At 35.3% G+C, this 19548-nt stretch overlaps 1 protein-coding gene across 1 annotated transcript in view; it reads right to left on the minus strand.

Annotated features, from left to right (window-relative positions):
* Positions 1 to 7360: 7360 nt before the first annotated feature.
* Nyap2 (neuronal tyrosine-phosphorylated phosphoinositide-3-kinase adaptor 2) overlaps positions 7361 to 19548 on the minus strand; it is a 252747-nt gene continuing 240559 nt past the window's right edge. Inside the window, exon 6 of the mRNA XM_038340643.1 lies at positions 7361 to 7588. Coding sequence (XP_038196571.1) covers positions 7361 to 7588 — 228 coding nt within the window. The remainder of the gene's footprint in view (positions 7589 to 19548) is intronic.

The following is a 19548-nucleotide window of genomic DNA, read 5'->3' on the forward strand; positions in this document are numbered from 1 at the left end:
TCACCTATTGTAGGTGGTGCCACCTCTGGGCAAGTGGTCTTGAGCTATGTAGGAATGAGCAAGGGTGGAGAGGGTACCTGAACTGGCCTTGCCTTGTATTCAGATTGATGACTCTCTTAAATGTCATCATAGAACATACATCCAGCAACTGATGGAAGCAGATGCAGAGATCCACAGCAGAGCATTGGGCTGAGCTCCTAATGTCCAGTTGAAGAGAGGGAGAAGTGAGAATACTAACAAAAAGGTCAAAAACATGAAAGAAAAACTCTCTGACAAAACTTACTTGGTGGAAGTCTTCCAACTCTGGCCTGACAACAAGGGAACAAGCATAAGACCAAACTAGGCCCTCTGAATGTGAGTGACATTTGTATGATTGGGACAGACTGTGGGGCCACTGGCAGTGAGGCCAGGATTTATCCCTACTACTTCTTCTGACTTTTTGGTACCCATTCTCTCTGAACCCTTGCTTAGCCTAGATATAGGAAGGAGGGCCTTAGTCCTGCCTCAAAGAAATGTGCTAGACTTTGTTGACTTCCGATGGATGTGGGATGGAGGAGTGGATGGGGAGTGGGAGGAAAAAGGTGGAGGGGACAGGAGGAAGGGAGGGAGTGGAATATGGATTTGGGAATGTAAATGAAGGAAAACATGGTTTTTAAAAATAAATAATAAATTATAATTTTCAAAAAAGAAAGAAAGAAAGAAAAATAAGGAAAGCAGATAGAGCAAGCCATGAGGAAACTGTTACTAGTAAGTAACAAACCTCCATAGTCTCTTCTTCAGTTCCTCCCTCTATGTTTCTGCCCTGAGTTCCTGCATTGGCTTCCCTCAGTGATGGGCTGAGATCTGAGAGGTAGAATCTTTTCTCCCTAAGTTGCTCTTGGTAATAAAATATAGATATTCCATAGTAATAGAACTCCTAAAGAAGAGAGGGGTCTTGATTTTCTTTCCAGCAGTATGAGAAAAATATCTCTATACAATATAATTTGAGGCTACAGAGTTTTCTCAGATTCTCCTATTCTAACCTGTTCTGTCACCGCCCATGTATGTGAATATACCTGCATATTAGTAAATATGCCTTGACTACAAATAACCATAAGAGAATGGATTTTGTTTAATAGTAACTCACCTGTTACTCTTAACATAGTCATACTGATGTCTAATTTCACAAAGTAGAGAACAGAGATTTAAAGGAATTTAGGATGATGAAAGCAATCTTTAATTTAAAATATGGACTATGGAGTCGGTTTTTTTTTTATCATAGACTGAGCTGGACATAAGATTGGAGCTTTGGTGGTGAGATGAAAGTGTCACTGGTAATTTCTTATTAAACCAAGAGGCAAATCATCACAATGAGCATTGTAATACCTGGAGGAGCTGAGCTAAACAGTGGCGATAGTTAGTTCCTCTTAAGAAATGTTGGTGGCCAAGTGAAGAAAGTGTCCGCCTTGAAGAGTGCTTGTTGTTCTTATAAACAACCCCTCTCACAGCCATCAGCAACTCCAGTTCCACGGGATCCAATGTTTTCTTCTCACCCAAGGGCATCGGGCAAACAAATATTTTACATATATACATGCAAACAGAATGTCCATACGGATAAAATGAATAAATCTTTTTTTAAAAAAATGAACAGTGGAAATTGTTACTGAGTAACTTTGAAAATATAATCAATTAAATTCACATTAATTTTGGTTATTAGATAAGTGGTTTATGAAGAAGGCATATAGAGACCATTAAAAAATACTACATACTTGTAAAGGATCAATGAGCCCCAAAGTCATGTTTCAGATATTCAGAAGTAGTTTTTATTGACATCCTGCCAACAGTAAACACGGACTCATTATTTTATTTAGGTTACTTCTAGAAGGATCCAAAGGATAAAATATGACTTAATACCATCCCAGTAAATATCTTATCTGAGAGCACGAGCTTAGGGTTACTGGTTCTATTCTTTAATACTCTAGTGTTAGATCTGACTAGTTTTAGGTCAAGTTGGAATAAAATGAAATGTGAAAGTACCTTCAGTAATGTATCATTTTGAGACAAAAACTAAGTCATAAGTAAGAGCAGCATAAGGGGTCACATGACTACAGAGTTAAGGCCTTTAATACTTACCAGTTTCAGTGTCCAGCAATTCATATAGCCTCACCAAGAAATCTAAAAGTTAAAAAGTATGCTTTTCTTTAAGTCTTTTGAAAATTAACATTTATTCTGTAAATTATTAAATGACACTGTGAAAGTCTAATATGTGTATAGAATGTTTAAAACTTATAGGCAACTCAATTGCCCTTTTTAATCTTGCTTCTTGGTGAATAATTATGAGAAACAACAGCCATCTAGTTTAAACTATTGCTTTTATTGTAATTACACGGGAGCACAAATAAATAAGCACAAAATATCATAAAATATTGTCAATGCACTAAAGAGAAATCAATTTGTTTTCAAACAACATCTGGTTACTTCAGTAGTATCAAAGTACATATATAATTACATATTACTAAAAAAATCAAGTACAAAATTAAGAGACATTAAAACATCAGTGTTTATATTATTATGTATATAGAAATGCCTAGGTATACATGAATAGAGAAATCTGTTATCTAATGCTTATTTGCACAAATATCCAGGCACATACCTGACATTGCTAATGAGTTATGAAAAATGCAATATGACATTCAGATTTTTAGATATGGTAAACTTCTTAATGTTGGAATGGATGTTAAATGATTTTCTTTAAAAACCCTGTCTTTTAAAAATGTAGTGTGATTATCCACTAAAAAACAGATTAGTTTATAACATTTTTCATAGCAATTTGTTTCAAATGTTTGAAAAGTCAAGAAAGTAAACATACAATTGCTAAATACGTAAACACGCTTTTAGTGCAAGATAACAAAATGTGACTGTACTGTGCTTTGATTCTTCTTATAATCACAGTGCACTTTACACAAATTGCTACACTATAAATGTTAAGAAGTCCAAACAAAAGAAGTGCATACTAAACATTGTCATATATATTATATACAGTATGCATTCTGTCTCTTGAGTGTGTACATGTTTAAATATAAATGCATGTAGGGTGGGCAAACCCAGTTATATTTGGGAGCAAAACTTTGAAGGAATATTCATATTTTTATTGGAGATCAATTCAGTGATACTTTTTAAAATGTTCTTCCTTAAATCTGTAGCTTCATAATAATAAAAGGAAATGTTACCAGACATTTTTCCAGATTATTATTCCAATAGAATTGACCCAAATATGAGAGGGCTTTAAGCCATCCAAACCCCAAGCCACAATGTCTACATGTAACATGATAAAACAGTGTTATCTTTTACTGATTTACACAGATAGCAGTACATATTGTAATGTACAGGTAGAAGCTTACACATACACATATGCTATACTTAGACATAAATTTAGTATATTTTCATCTTTTATTTTGACTGTACACTTGACCAGAAAACAACAAGAATGCTGCATAAAACCACTTAAAAGCTGCCAAACGTGTGAAATCACGTATAATCCAGTTGGCTTTTTATTTTGAAAATATTAATGATTGCCTAATTGAGTTTCCTAATTTTGAAAACCACATTTATTTCAGTGTTCAATTCCAAGTGCTTCTGAAACTGTCTAATCAAATGATACAGTGAATTTTTAAAGGAATGATGCATTATTAACAAACTTTTCAAATTATGCAATTAGCTAGTTATTATTTTGAACCAGGGAGGTGTTGTAAGTTTCCCTATATACTGTATGTGTCATTTCTCCTTTATTTCCTTTTAAATTTGGGATATAATTCATTAGGGGATCATAGTCTATCCTTTCTACATTCCTTTTCAAACTAAGACTTACAATCCCCCCCCCCAAATTACATACTCCATAAATTATAGGAATATTTGGCTTAATTTCAACCGGAAACATGATTAATTTATAAGATCTCCATTGGGAACCTGACTGAGTTTAGCATGTAAGTGATATAAAATATATCTATAGGAGCATTCTTCTAATGACTTTATTGAAACAGTAACTATCTGGGGCTGTTCCGGTGTGTTAATTTTCCATTTAACTTCTTCAAAGGAAGCCAACCTAATTCTGGGTGTAGATAAGACTACACATATGTCACATAGGTCTGCTTTCTAGAACCATTTGAACAAAATCCTGTTGCTTGACAATGGTTTGAAACTGTCACTATTTTGAAAAGCGATCTTATGTCCAAACAATTATTTTGTATTCAAAGGGTGTATGCATTTTAAAATAACACACTTTACCTCTTGGTGTTTGCTTTTCTTTCTCAATTATTATATAGCTGAAAATTCAATCACTGTTTACCCCAAACTTGCTTCAATAGCATGCAGAGGGAGATATTGGCAGTGTCTCTATAAAGTGTGATTTCTCACGTAGTGCTGGCTTCTGTGATGGGGGAAAACACAGTATTTTACTCTTTCCTCCCATCATTTCTAAGGAAATTCATGTCTTCTCTACTAAGAAGTATTTCACACATAAAGCCGTCTTGCTGACAGCCAATAAAATCCTGTTTCTATAACACCTGCTGTGAAAAGACGATTTGTCATGAGTATAAGTTCTCGTTGCCTGATAACATGCCGTCGTATGATTTGTTCTTTGGCATTGCTAGAAATATGAGCTTTATCGTGACATCATGTGCTGGCTGCAGATTGTCTTCTGACCAGGTGAAGTGTCTGGTTTATTGCCACCAGAGAGTAGCATGGTTTTCTCTAGCTACTAATGATGCTTTTCTCACAACAAAGAGAAACTCTATACAAAAATGAAGTTGACTGTAGAATAGCTAATTGCCACCATGGACAATTATGTATTATATATGCACAGATGACAGATCTGTAGTCAAATCCAGGTGAAGCCATCTTTCCAGATATTCCTACTCTTTCTCATGTAGAAAGAGGTTTTGAGAAATAAATGGAAATGGTTACCTAAGTTCAAATGTTCGAAACAGCTAACTCCTCCAAAAATAACAGGTTTGAAAAAGGAGTATGTGACATGTGGCCCTGGCATGAACTTAACAGAACACCCATGAATGGTTGAGTCCAACTCAAATCATTTTTAGTACCTCTGTTTCCTTCTAGACAAGTGACCAACATTAAAAATTACCTTCTGCCTAATTCAGAGTGATATGTATAAGATCAGCCAGTGACAACACACTTGGAAATATATTTCCTACACTTAAATGCCAAGAGAGGGCTCATCTTTACTGTAATAGCCAAAATGATAAGATCACAGAGATTCTGACAAATGGTGCTTTGTGTTTGATTGATAGGCTTGAATACATGAGGTCATAATAACTTAAGTCAAGATAACAATTTGGGCCAAAACACACTTGATTTTATCTTAAAACATTTTCATCACTCGTATGTCTGTGCTGTATTGATTGCTGGGTTTGAATTATAAATCTACATAGCTGGTAAAGGACAGCAACAGCATTCATTTAAGCAATTTAAGATCTCTCTGTGGTATCCTATATTTGTGACTTTGCCTTTGTCACCTCTTACTTATACAAGCATAACTTACAATTTCAGTAAGCATTTTATATATACAGTTTTCCCACTGATTGTTCACACACACACACACACACACACACACACACAACACACACACACAACACATGCTCCCACTTACCATTTTCCTTATTCTTTCAGAATTATAATTGGACATCAAAATATACATTAATTATAAAACATTAAAAAATTATGTTATAACATTTCAAACTCTCTTCAAGGAACTTTTACTGATAAAGAATTACTAGAACTTTTTTTATCAATATAGATTACAAAAATTCCTTAACTTCTTTTATATTTGGTTTTATTGAACAGCATGGAACTATTGCTGTCAATACCCTTACAAGAAAAACTGCTATAATAATAACTTCAAACACACTTTTTCCTCTCAGAAATATAATACTAAATTGATTGTTAATGAAGAACCACATACTGTCAATTTTAGGAAGCATAAATATTAATTTAAATATACAAAATATATGTGATAGTTTCCTTTGTATTTATCCGTGGCAATATTTATTTTTAACTAACAAGTTACTTTTAAAGATATATACTATTTTTCTTAAATTAAACTTCTTAACTTAAAGTTTACTACCACATAAAATTGAGTCCACCGTATTCTTTCTCTCCTGCATTTCCTTTACTTCCATAAAACAAAACAAAATAAAATAAGATAAAATAAAAAAGTGGCCATAACTCTTTGGTCGTGGTGTCATAATCAGTAAGAATGGATGTGATAGTTATGAACAGAAGATTATGACCCCAAAATGTAATAACTGGCTTAAAATGATTGGCAAGAAGTACTTTTCCATGAATGGACTTAAATTTTGAGGAAGGTTGGCATGGAGTATACTAAAACTTGGAAATTGCTATAGCTGAATGTTTATTTTTCAACTAATTGTGGGAGAATCATGCCCATGAAATGTTACTTAAAAATATCATGCCTATCATGCCTCTGCTCCCATTTCCTTGAAAACAGCTGAGCTCTTAAGGTTTTGTTTTTTTTTTTTTTTTTTTTTTTTTTTTTGTTCCTTCAATTGTCACAGTGAACCCTGGTCTCCTCCAATCAGATCAATGCTGCAAGGACACACACCCCTAAAAGTAATTTCTGAAAGAAAGTTTGCTGCAGGAATTTCCCAATATATCCTACAGCCTTCCATTGTAGTCTGACTAACATACTAAGTGCAAATACCAGGATATGAGACAAATCCTTAGGAAGTCACTGTAGCAAAGATTGTCCACCTCAGGGTAACATGAATGTGCAGACTAATATCATAATTTTGTTGATTTCCCATCAATCCCCTACAAACATAGAAAGCAGCAGACAATCTTTACAAACGTAATATTCAACCTCTGTATTGCTAGCACCAGATCACATTTGATGTGCTTAAATAGGACGTATACCTGTGAGCTCTTCCACAGAAGCCAGATGTGGGCAGGAGGACAAAGACATTCTAAATGCAAAAAATTAATAAGAAAAGGCATCCAGGGGTTACATATAAAAGAGATAACAAACCAGTTAATACCAAATTATATCATCTAGTAAACTTTTCTGTTATTTCTCCAACGTAAATATGTATAAGGAATATTATTTCAGGTGTCACCCATAAACTAGCAAAATATTTACAGTTTAATATTTTCTGGATTCAAAATAATCCACCCTCAGAGAGTGTACCTTAATTGCAAGGACAAACACATTTTTATCTTGGACTTGCCACAGTACCCGCAGATTCCTGTGGTATTCCACATCAACAGAGAATATATGTAACAACTAATTTCACACGACCAAGTCAACCTCCCTTGTATTAAGCAACGCGGAGCACATGCCAGTACACACTCATATGGCAGTATCCCAGAATACCGTTTGCTGTTTAGAATAGGGTGGAGGGCTGTACTTCTTTGTTCCCGCGTTCTTCTTCCAGCTGGGTAGGATGGGCATGCTATCCTGTTTGCAAAGGCCCTTTTCCGTTTTCTGTCTAGCTTTTATTTCTTTGCACAAGCAACGCTTTTTCTCAATCATCTCAAGCATTGTATGGTCTCCATGAAACCACTGCATGCATGCCACCTGGCAAAAAAGAAAGAGTGAATACAGAAGAAAAAGATGGAATGAAAGTGTATCTTTTGCACTGGGCGATAACTGCTAAGAAAACTCTCAGCTATTTCTACACCTACTTCTGAAAAAATTTAAAGGCAAACAAAGCAAAAATGAAGGCATAGTTGCTATAAATAAACATCGCACTTAAATTGGCAAATGTCATGATAAGATTTAGTAACAGTTTGAACATAAATACTTCCCAAAATATTTCTGAAGTACCCAGTAGGGTCAGCGACACGGCAGGGAAAGGAAAGGTGTTTATTTTCAAGCCTGATGACCTGCATTAACTTCCTTGACCGCACCCAGTAGGGGAGAACCAGTTTCCATCAGCGGTCCTCTGACCTCCACAGTTTTTGGTTTGTGCCTCCCCACCCATCTCCCCCCACGGTCTCACACACACACACACACACAATAAATTAGTAAATAAATGTTTTTAAAAAGACCAAATGCAGAAACAAAGTAACTTTATTTTGTAAACAATTTTCCAGATATTTACCAATTTTTAGATTAGTTCCATTGTGTTTTGTTCCCGATATATCTACATTAAAATATAAAAACTATTTTTCAGTGATATATTTTAAAGTTGCTAAGGACCATTTTCATTCTTGAAATATGTTTTAAATACTTGGGTTTGTTTCTAAATAGAATAGAGTAGCACATGTTTGTTGAATAATTCCACCTGCTGAAGTGACTCTGGATGTACATGCTAAGTGTTGGTGGATGCCCAAATATCCTCTGTTGAGCTATTTTTACTGTAGTTCTTGGTATGTCAGCAAACATATGAGATCACTGCCCTCTACAAACATGCTGATAAATACTCTAATTGTTTTTTTTTAATAAAAACTTAGAGAAGACAGTTCGTCAAGTCAGTTAACAAAGAAAGATCAGTATGTAGGTTGAACATACAATGATACGTATATTGCTAGACAGATACACACATCTCCCCTAATATACGTAGTGTTGTGTCTATTCATATTCTTTTGAACTGATTTTGCCACAGAAAGTTAGCAATGAGATAAGCCCATCACTAATCCAAACAAGGAAGCCTACATTTAATTGTTTATTCAAAGATCCCCTCTGATGGAAAGGTTAAAATAAACAAAATGAAGTCACCAAATGTAGGATTATGGCTTTAGGACAATATTTCAAACACATTTTTATCTAATTTTAATTTTACAGCTGAGTCATCATTGTAGTGGTTTAATGACTTAATCCACTTCTTACTTGCAAGAATGATATTTAAAATAAACACAGTACATTACTATGGTCCAGTACATGAAGTCTCAAGGGACAATATTTCCTGTCCATTAAAAAAGAACTAGGTAGTTGGAGATCATACAACTCTATAAGACTGGAAAGTTGCCAATGAAAGACTGCATTGTAAAACACATTTACAAATATATGTAGCCTAATATATAGGATATTCTTATGTTGCATTTGGTATCAATCACCTGATGAAATGAATGACTATTATAGAGTATGGTTGATGTGGAAAGATAAATATCTTTCATATTTATAATTTAAATAGGACATGCTTAGGTTCATGTTTAAATTCTCACATTAAAACCCAGTGCTACTGTTATGGGCATTTAAATATTAAGATCTTCCCCCCAAGTGGTTTTAAATATTATTTTTTACACTGAGATAATGATGTGAGAAAATTGTGTCGTATTAGAGACACAAGTTGTATACTTATCAATTTCATGAACTATGTAAAAATAGTATCTATAAGATATTAAACAACTTTTGTTTTCTTCAATCATAAAATATCTATATCCTGTTAAAAGACAGCATCAAAATAACATTCCATTCCTTTCTATGGATGAAACAGCTTTGGAGATAGAGTGTTAAAATTAATTTATAAGATAAGTCCACCAAAACATTCTCCTAGTTTAGTTATTTAGTTAAGTGACCTTGTTTATTATATACACAGAGAAAATAGTATATATGTTATATGATGGTAATTACATACTAAGAAATAATTATAAAGTAGCTATTTGATAATCATGTTCAATTATAATTGTTCAATTATTATGATTATACAGCTGTGGGACAACAATTCTTTTATTAACATGACTCAAGAGAGGTGGAATAAAATCATGGAATAAAATCAGTGAATTCTCCCACCATAGAGGTGAGTGGAAATGTTCACCTCTGTGTGTGAGCCACACAGTTACAGCGTCATGGTGCAATGGAGAGAGATGCTGGGGGTCACTTCTCATGGAGAAATCTGGTTCCCCATACTGGACCTTAGTTCCGTACCCAAATTCTTCTGTTGAAATCCTAACCTTTACCTTGATGGACTTAAATATGAGAACTTGGCAACAAGTAGCAGAAGTGAGTTCCTGAGTGGGACTTACCAAAGAGGTTCGAGATAGCTTTCTCCTTTAGACACAATGAGAAATGAGCAGACACAAGCTAGCAGAGGGAACTTCTAGTAAGTTCCATGGATGCACCCTGGTGTTGATCCTTCCAACACTTAGAGCTGTGAGAAATACTTTACTTTGTATGTAAATGACTGCGTTTATGGGATTTTGTTTTATTTTCCTATAGAAACCAAAACAGGCAAGGCGTCTGGCAAATTCAATGGTCTGTGGGTGTTTAATAGCTGTGAATGCCATTGCTAGCATGTACCATTGCATTGATAAACCTGGGTACCCGTGTCTTCTGTCTCTCTCCTCCAAGCCCTCAAAATGGATGAGAAAGGCATCAGTTAAACTTCATGTGAGAGAGTGTTTACAAAATACCCAGCAATACTCCTGACACCCTGTCAAGGTCATACAAAAGAAAGAAAGCTCCCCTAGAAACACCTGCTGTCTACACAAGGCTGAAGGGACTTCCTGACTAACTATAATTACTGTGCATTTTTTAGAAGGAGATAGGAAGCAGAAAAGAAATATAAATGCTAAGGAAAACGGAACAAAGGGCAGTCTTTACCTGATTATAATCTCTCAATGCTCATGCATTAGTTGAGTTACATAAGTTACAACGCTACAAGTTGCAAACCATGTGGGAGACAATGAGTATGCATTATTTTGGAGCCCTAAACATGATTCGCAGGTTGTCTTTACATCTAAAATTTACAGGGGTTTTTTTTTTTTTTTAAAGGGGAAAGGCTCTCTTTTCTAACACTAGTTTTAACTGACCTCCCTCCCCTCCAAGATCACATGATATATATTAAAACAAGAAAATTTAAATTACTTGCTTAGGACTTTTCTATTTGTGACATTGAGAAGCAATGTATCTCTGAACGTTCTGTGTGCATTATAAATTAGTATGTAATCCCCTAAAACATGCAGGTGTATAGCATATAATTTATTGGCATATACAGAACTTAACAACAATTAGTCAGTTCCATCTACATTATTTGTGGCTGGGTTGTAGGGATCATAGAATTATTTCCTTTCACTAAGGAATCAGTTCACCTTTTCACCACACTAGTTTTTTTGTTGTTTTGTGTTTTTTTTTTTTTTTTTTTGTTTTTGGAAAGAAAATTAAGTACTTTCTGAAACTAAATACATTTTTGTGAAATAGCAAACAGCAACACTGCCCAATAATAAGTCTCTTATCATATATTTTAAATTTTCCCAAACGCGTAACATAGGAAACTGAAACAGAATTACACTGCAATAAGCATTTGGAGCAATTCAACGTTAAATAAATGGTGTAGGAGGTTCTTCTGCATTTGTGTTGCTTTCATTGGTTATTAAAGAAACTGCCTCGGCCTAGTTAATAAGGCGGAACTTAGATAGGTGGAATTGACAGAACAGAATTCTGGGAAGAAGAGCAGAGTCAGGCAGCTGCCATGAATTTCCTGCCTGAGACAAACGTAGGTTAGAATCTTGCCAGCAAGCCACAAACACGTGGTGATACACAGATTTAATAGAAATGGGTTAATCAAGATGTGAAAGTTAGCCAATAAGAGGCTAGAGCTAATGGGCCAAGCAGTGATTTAATTAATACAATTTCTGTGTGGTTATTTCATTTATAAGCTAGCTGGGCAGCGGGATGCAGCCCGCCATTCCTTACAACAGATAAATGAGAAATAAAATTGATATAAATTATCTTTACTTAAATGTCTTCACTAACTAGCATGGAATAGTTATCAAATACTCGGGAGACAGATGCAATGTTAAGGAAATGCCTTCATGGCTTTGAAATAGAGTTCTACAGTTAGTAGAGACTTGTATATAACACCCAGTTTCTGAAACAGGAGACACCAGCTTGTTTTCAGACAGCCACTGGGAAGATTTTTAACAAATATCATTGGGTTTTTAAACAAAACACAAATGGAAAATATTTGACAGCACATGAAAATTATAAAATAAAATGACAGTATATATGTCAAGCACAAAAACATGATTATCTGTTATTCTACCATCTGTAGAGTGGGGTCACTGTCAGAGAGTTCGTGGCTCACCACGCATATACTAGTTATAATATGGTCATGTGTAGAAATAAAAGATCATTCTAAAAAGGAAAAAATATGACAAATTGATACAACAATAAATAATCACTGTAGTATGAAGAAATCTTAAAAGACCAAGTAAATGTTAAGCTAGACCTGTAGAAGTGGAGAGAGAAATGATTAACAAATGAATTAAACAGAAGAAAACCAGTGGAAAGCCCACATGCCTTTATTGCTTTATTGGTTGGTTACTGGGATCAGATCAAAGGACAGTTTGTTCTCTGGTCACACCTTTCCCTAAAGATTCTTTTGACTTAGTAAATGGTTAGTTGACCTTTAAAATAAGCACGTATTAGAGCTGTCTGGTAGAGGATGGAAAGCAGTGCGCATAGTGGTGTTATAATAGTTGTGAAAGCCTTGATTCAGACTAGCCTACAGTGGTTTTTATATGAATCGGACCCATCCAATAAACCAGAAATGATGAGAAACAGACTTGAAATCACATTGGAGAACTTATTAGGGTGTGTTTGCTGTGCATTTTACTGTCATATCCTTATAAGGAGAAGCAGAGTGTTGGCATTATAAAGTAGCTGGATTTGGACTCTGTATCCATGATTAATGTTAGGTGAGTCCATTCCTCTACTTTTGCAACCAACTACCTCTAATGTGTCACTCTGGTGACAACCTCGAAACAAACACTCAACAGTGATAACCTTTCCCTCTATCTTAGTCAATTATTTTTCATGTCTACTTTTCCAAATATAATTTGGAAGGATGTGCTCAACCCTATAAAGAATAGACAATAACAGAAACCCTCAATAAAACTTGAAATTGACAATAACACAGAGCCCAGAGGGCTGCAATCTTCTGAACTTGTCTGTCTATTCACAGGTAAGACTGCTTTATTTCATCGTTAATGAAACACAAGTCCTTCCAACATTAGAATAAAAAATGAGAATTTATCTATATATCTTCTATAAAGAAACATGCTTTGGAATAATACAGAGGTAACCCAACTTCCTAGGGTTTATGCTAAATATTTGAAAGCTATAGTTAACTTAAAACACCTGACTCCATAGTTGCTTTATGAATATGATACAATTTTCAAAAATATTAACCTGGGAGGGGGAGAGATGGCTCATTGGTTAAGAGCACTTGAAGCTCTTATAGAGAATCTAGGTTCAGTTCTCAAAACACACATGGTGACTCATAATTGTCTAGAACTCTAATTCCAGTGTATCCACTGTTTTCTTCTGACATCCAGAAGCACTAGAAGGACATGTAGTGCCTACACATACATGCAATAAAAATATTAATATACACAAAATAAATCTTTTTAAAAGTATAAATCATAGGACACTAAGATGACTATGGACTAATGGAATTTCTTTTTAATTTCTTGAAGACCAAAGTGAAACTATCTGCATTGATATCATGAGCTTGCACTCCCAAGACAAGGGGATGAATTATTCAATGCTAATGCCTTCAGGCTGACCAGAGGCTTTGATATGCCTTAATCAGTTGTGCACACAAGATATGTGTTGCTTTCTTGCTTGAATTATTATAAGAACTGAAGATGAAATAGAAAAAGTTCCAGCTTTCAGAGTTTGCCTTTTGTTGATGTTATTTTTTCTTTTTAAATAAAATTTTTCTAAGATAGAGTCTTACAGTGTATGCCAGGCTATCCTGGTAATTTCCATGTAACCTAGAATGACTTTGAACTCCTTTCTAAGCCTCCTAGTGCTGGAATTACAGGCATGTAACCAAGTCTGGTTCTTTTTACTTTTTTTTTCTTGTTCTGAGATGCTAGGAACTGAACCTGGGTTTCACACATAGCAGTCAACCTGTTTTTACACTTTGCCTACACAATTTGGTTTTTGTGGGACTCCTAACAGTCAGAGTGGGAGTGTTTCTGACTCATTTGCCAGCTCATGGGACATTTTTCCTACTACTGGATTACCTCGTTCAGCCTTGATATGAGGGTTTATGCCTAGTGTTATGTAATCTTATTATGCCATGTTCAGTTGATACCTCTGAGAGGCCTCCTCGTTTCTGAATGGGAACTGTGGATCTAGGAATGAGGGGAGGCGAGGGAAAACTGGGAGGACGGGACACAGCCAAACTTTTATATGTGTGTCTGTATGTGTCCCCGTGCGTATGTATGTATCTCTGGGTGGGTGTGTCCCTGTGTGTATGTCCCCGTGTGTGTCTGTGTATGTGAATGTAATTCTAATCTATTGACTGTGTACTTTTTAATTATTCCCTCATAGATCTTCCTCTTTTAACAATATGTTGACTCAGAAAATATGTTTAATGAAAGAATAACTGGGCAAGTCTATACCTGAGACATGAACTGGAATTTCATTGTTTATCCCTACCTCTACCCTTAGTTTTGATATATATCTATACTCAAAAAGTAAGAGCCACACCTTCATCTCAAAGTTGTTTTACAACATGAAATCGTGGCTGCACACTAATTTCTACTCTTCTCTATTTTTACATAAACATTCACCTTGATATACAAAGTCAGCTATGTGAGGCAGACAAGATATATTGTATGTTAAACCAAGTGTTTTGTTTGAGTATATATATCTGGGCTTTCATAAATCTCAAAAATAAAACCAATTAAAAAGTAGATATTAATGACTATCAAACTGGCATTGGAGTTTTAAGCTAACAAATGCTACGTATTCTCTCCGCTAGAAAAATGAAGACATTGTTTAACCTTCAGTTTTGTGGTAATACTCTTTAATCAAAAATAATATCACAAGTCACACAGAGTAGTGAAGGTTGCTTTTAACTTTCTCCCAAGCTCTCCTGGCCCAACACGAATTTTTCTTTAAAAATGACTTTTCCATTTCCATCAACCCCATGTGTTTGCTTTTTTGTTTTCATAGCAAATGGTATAAAGTAGATAAGATAAAGAAAATGACATGGTTTTTGAAATCAGAATTTACTATATATGGGACTAGTTGTTTATGTGTTCTATGACAATGTTTCTTTGTAAAACAAAAAGAGGAAGGCCTCATGTCTGTTGAAACAATTGAATTTCTGATATTTACTAAAAAGTAGACACAAATATATACATTATTCTATTTTCTTTAGATTTAGATCTTTGAGTACAGGAACCTTCTTGTTAATTCTTGTATCCTTAACTTCTAGAGAAAGAGAAGTAGCATACAATAAATGCTCTCAAAATTAGTGAATGGATGAACAAATATATAGATAGTTTATAGTGTTTCTGGTTGTTTGCAAGAAGGCCACTTTTGAAGATTTTTGTTTCATGAAATATTTCACTTCACTTTGAATCACTTAAATCCAACAATATCCTTAATTGTACCAAATTTTTAAATATTTTTCTTGGAAGATAGTCTTAAAGACAAATGAATGCAAATAAAATATGCTAAAAGATAACTCTATTTAGCCCAGAGACAGTCTTTGAAGATACAGTCTTGTTGCTCTCACTTCATACTCTGTATACAATATACAAATAAATCATCATCCAAAGGTGGGTAACTGGATTAACTTTTGTCTAAGAAAATTGTTGCTAGTGCCATCCCCCTGTGCTTGGATTTACATGCCTGTATGTGCACTCATGGTTATGTATAAATATCACAAATGGTTGTATTATTGAAGCTCTCTGCAGGCCATTCACTTGCTAAGTTCATGATAAACAAAATGAAAGTAGAAAGGGGGACTCTGGGAAAAAGAAAAAACACACCAACAGCTGGAGGAAGAAAAGTAATGGAGGATAATAATAATAAAAAGACATTATGTTGTAATGAACTTCAATCCTGTCTCTAATTGATATATACTAAAAATTAAATATAATAAAATAAAGGCACAGAAGTACAAGTGAATAGTGAATAAAATATGTACTAATTATGTCACTCAAGGAAAAGTCATAAAGTAAACTCTCCAGCACTGAAATTCTTGATTGACGTAATAAGCTTCAGGGACACAAGTTGGTAAAACTTAGGTCCCTTTGATCATGTGGCATTTGAATGAAGGATTATTGCAATAATAATAATAATTCTAGAACATCAATAATATAATGTAACAGTATTGCAAGGGGGAGTCGCTTGTTCTTCCCGGCTAGCTTAGCCCCAAAATAACCACATAGAAACTGTATTAATTAAATCACTGCTTGGCCCATTATCTCTAGCCTCTTACTGGCTAACTCTTACATTTTGAGTTAACCCATTTCTATTCATCTGTTTATCACCACATGGCAGTGGCTTACCTGGAGAGATTCAGCATGTCTGTTTCTGGCAGCTCCATGGCGTCTCCCCATTCTGCCTTTCTTCCTCCCAGCATTCAGTTCTGTCTTCCCTACCTACCTAAGTTCTGCCCTATCACCTAGGCCATGGCAGTTTCTTTATTCATTAACCAATGAAAGCAACACACAAACAGAAGGACCTCCTACACAATAACAGTACCAGAAATAATTAATTTCTTTTAACCTGTTTGAAGTAGTTGATGGGCACAGAGCCTGTATCAATTCCCTAAAGTATAAAAATTAGGCATGTGCTATTTTCAAATGATCTTGTTAAATTTGTAGTGCTTAAATTACAGAAGCTTCATATCCTTTACAGAAGATAGTATTTGGATTAGAATTCATGGAACAAAGTATAGTAGACACTGGTGCCTCTTCCATTAGTATCACACTACACTTTCTTGGAGCTTGTCATCATTAAAGTAGCCCGCAGCAGCAGCATACACATAGAGAAACACACATACAGTGTTGATGGTACTTATACCTTATACAGCCAATGGCATGGAGAGGTGTACTAAAAGAAGCAGCCGAGTATAAGGCTGAAAAATAACAAGATTTTATAATTAAAAGTACCCTGGAGGAAGGTGAAATGTTGTGCTGTTTCTTATTGTCATATTTCCATCCATCCTTTCATGATCAAGGTCATGAACAAAATTGCAGTACCAAGGCCTCCCAATGGGAACAAATACTACTGTGTCATTACCTTGCCTTCTTCATTCTAGACTCACAATGTTCATGTGATTACCATTATCTAGATGAGAAAATCCAGTTTAGAAGCTCCTAAAGATTATCTGTCCGCCTGTGAAGTAGATTCCACACTGGCAGTGAAGAGGTGGTAGACCCTAGCAGGGAAACAGCCTTTCCTCAGACGATTCTCTCTTCCTGCAGCTCATCACCCTTGCCACTGTCCAGCAGAATGTCCTGTAAAACCTATTGTGTTTGTTGATGGACTTTAGTATCCAAAGGTTATTGAACTTTGCTCTTGGGTGTACCACCTCCAACAGCTGATGTGTTGGCATTGAAAACACTACCTGCACTGGGCACCATACTTATGAAAACCCTGCTGCAAGTATTTTTTTCTTATTTTCTTAGCCATATCACAGTTCATTTCTCAATTTCATAGTAGCAAAAGTAAAAGGGAATTCCCCCATGCATGTTTATGCTTCTCCAAGAAAAATCACAATTGTTGGGGGATGACAGTGTCTTGATCAGTTTTCACAAATGTGCTAGCTGCTTGAAAATGGATTAAGAGACAAAGCCCAAGTTAATTGTTTCATAAGGAAAAAGGCCAGAGACTCATTTTGTAGAAAACTATGTATAAAACATTAATAGTGTTCAGCCATCATTTTACAAATATATTACCAATGCACATTGAGGCTGAAGAGAGCTTTGAGAAGAAGTGATGAGAAAAGTTGATGATGGGTACTAAGTTATGGTTAGGTAGGAGTTGTCTCTTAAACACTGCACAGTAGGGTGACTAAAGATGTGTCTGTTCACAGTATGTCCGAAATGGCTGCAAGAATAAAGGATGTCTGGCCATGAAGAAGTGGTAGATGAGATAATTTGGGAGATAGATCTATTTTTGTTGACTTAAGTAATAAAGCATGAATGTGTATGTTGATACAACATACAATACCCTGCTAATATGTACAATATGTATGCTTAGTTACTAGTTTAAAAACTAGTGTAAATATAACTTTAAAAAATAATATATTTTCTGTGCCTAGATAGAGGGCTCAATGGCTAAGATTACTGGTTACTTTTTCAGTGTACCTGGGCTTGATTCCCAGAATGTACATAGTTGCTCAGAATGGTCTATAACTCCTGCCCCAGGGTACTGCAGGCCTCTGTTGGCTTCTGCAGGCACCAGGGACACACAAGGTGCATGGATATGCATAAAGTCAAAATGCCCAAACACATGAATTAAATTTATTTATTAAATAAAAAGAAAGCTAAATGCTTGTTATGGCTATGGTGTTCTATTGCATATAGACTTTTATCACTTAGGGAAAAAAATTGAAGTGCAAACCGAGAAGTGTAAGTGACTGTATAAGCTTTAATGCACGTTATCTGGTGAAAGGAAATGATCAAATGTACAAGGAACGAATCCACCCAACCATGAGGGTAGGCTACACTCGGAACATCACACCTGAGCACAAAACATAGATACAAATTCAGGAAGCAAGCTACACGTTATAAAGGGAAGAGCACTATGCTGTTATCAAAACATGACGATATTCCAAGAGAGTCAATGTGCTATGCCATTTTCATATGCGCAATCAGTTAACAATTTGCTGCTCTAAAGTTTGAAGGAAGTTCTGAAAACCATCATGTCCAGGCATAGATGATGTGCCACAAGCTGTACTTATCCACAGATGCTATTACCTTCAAATGTGTATGTTTTACAGTTTGATTTGATTACAGGGATTTTAAATTTTTGTCTTTGGGAAGGAAAATGACTATATTTAATATAAAATATACTTTTCCAGTAAAGAAGACCCAACAGGATTCTCAAAAATTGAAACTTGCAATGACTACAGAAATAATTCCAGCTATTAATTAATTAAGCTTATTGTTTATAATAAAGAAAACCCTGAGAAATTTCCAAAATTAATTCATATGTTTTTCAGTGAGTGAGACATTTATCAGAGGAAAACTTTAAAGAGACATTCCCTGAAGGAAAGCGCAGTGTTACACGATAAAATTCAATTACAGGGAATGTATTGATGTTTTCACTAAGTGTATTCTCTTAATCACCTACATTAGCATTAATTGAATTGCAAGTTTAATTTCGTTATAAAATACTGGCTTTTGATAATGGATGTAGGCTGGACCCCCATAGTTGGAAGGAGAAGGCAGTCTTGCTAGGCAGGTCCTTTATGTAGATGGGGGTGGTTTGCAGACCTGCTGTTTACTAGTCCTGAAGGAGCAGACTGAGAATAACAAGTGGACTCTGTAAGACATGCTCATTCTTACAACTTGGAATTGAGCTGTGGAGACACAACATGCCTTTCTCCACTGAGATGCGCTGTCCGTCACAGGGAGATATATGTAGGCTATGGGAAGAGAAGCGAGCAGTAGCATTCACGGCAATCTGCTTTGGAGCCAGATTCACCATTATACTGGTTCTGTATGATTTGATCCACATATCTGAGCCTCAGGATGAAAGAGGCAGAAAGTCTAAGCTGTGGAATACATCAGGCTTGTGGTTTATATAAACTACATAATACTGAAAAATTTTGAACC

The sequence above is a fragment of the Arvicola amphibius genome, chromosome 8 (assembly GCF_903992535.2).
Source record: "Arvicola amphibius chromosome 8, mArvAmp1.2, whole genome shotgun sequence".
NCBI lineage: Eukaryota > Metazoa > Chordata > Mammalia > Rodentia > Cricetidae > Arvicola > Arvicola amphibius.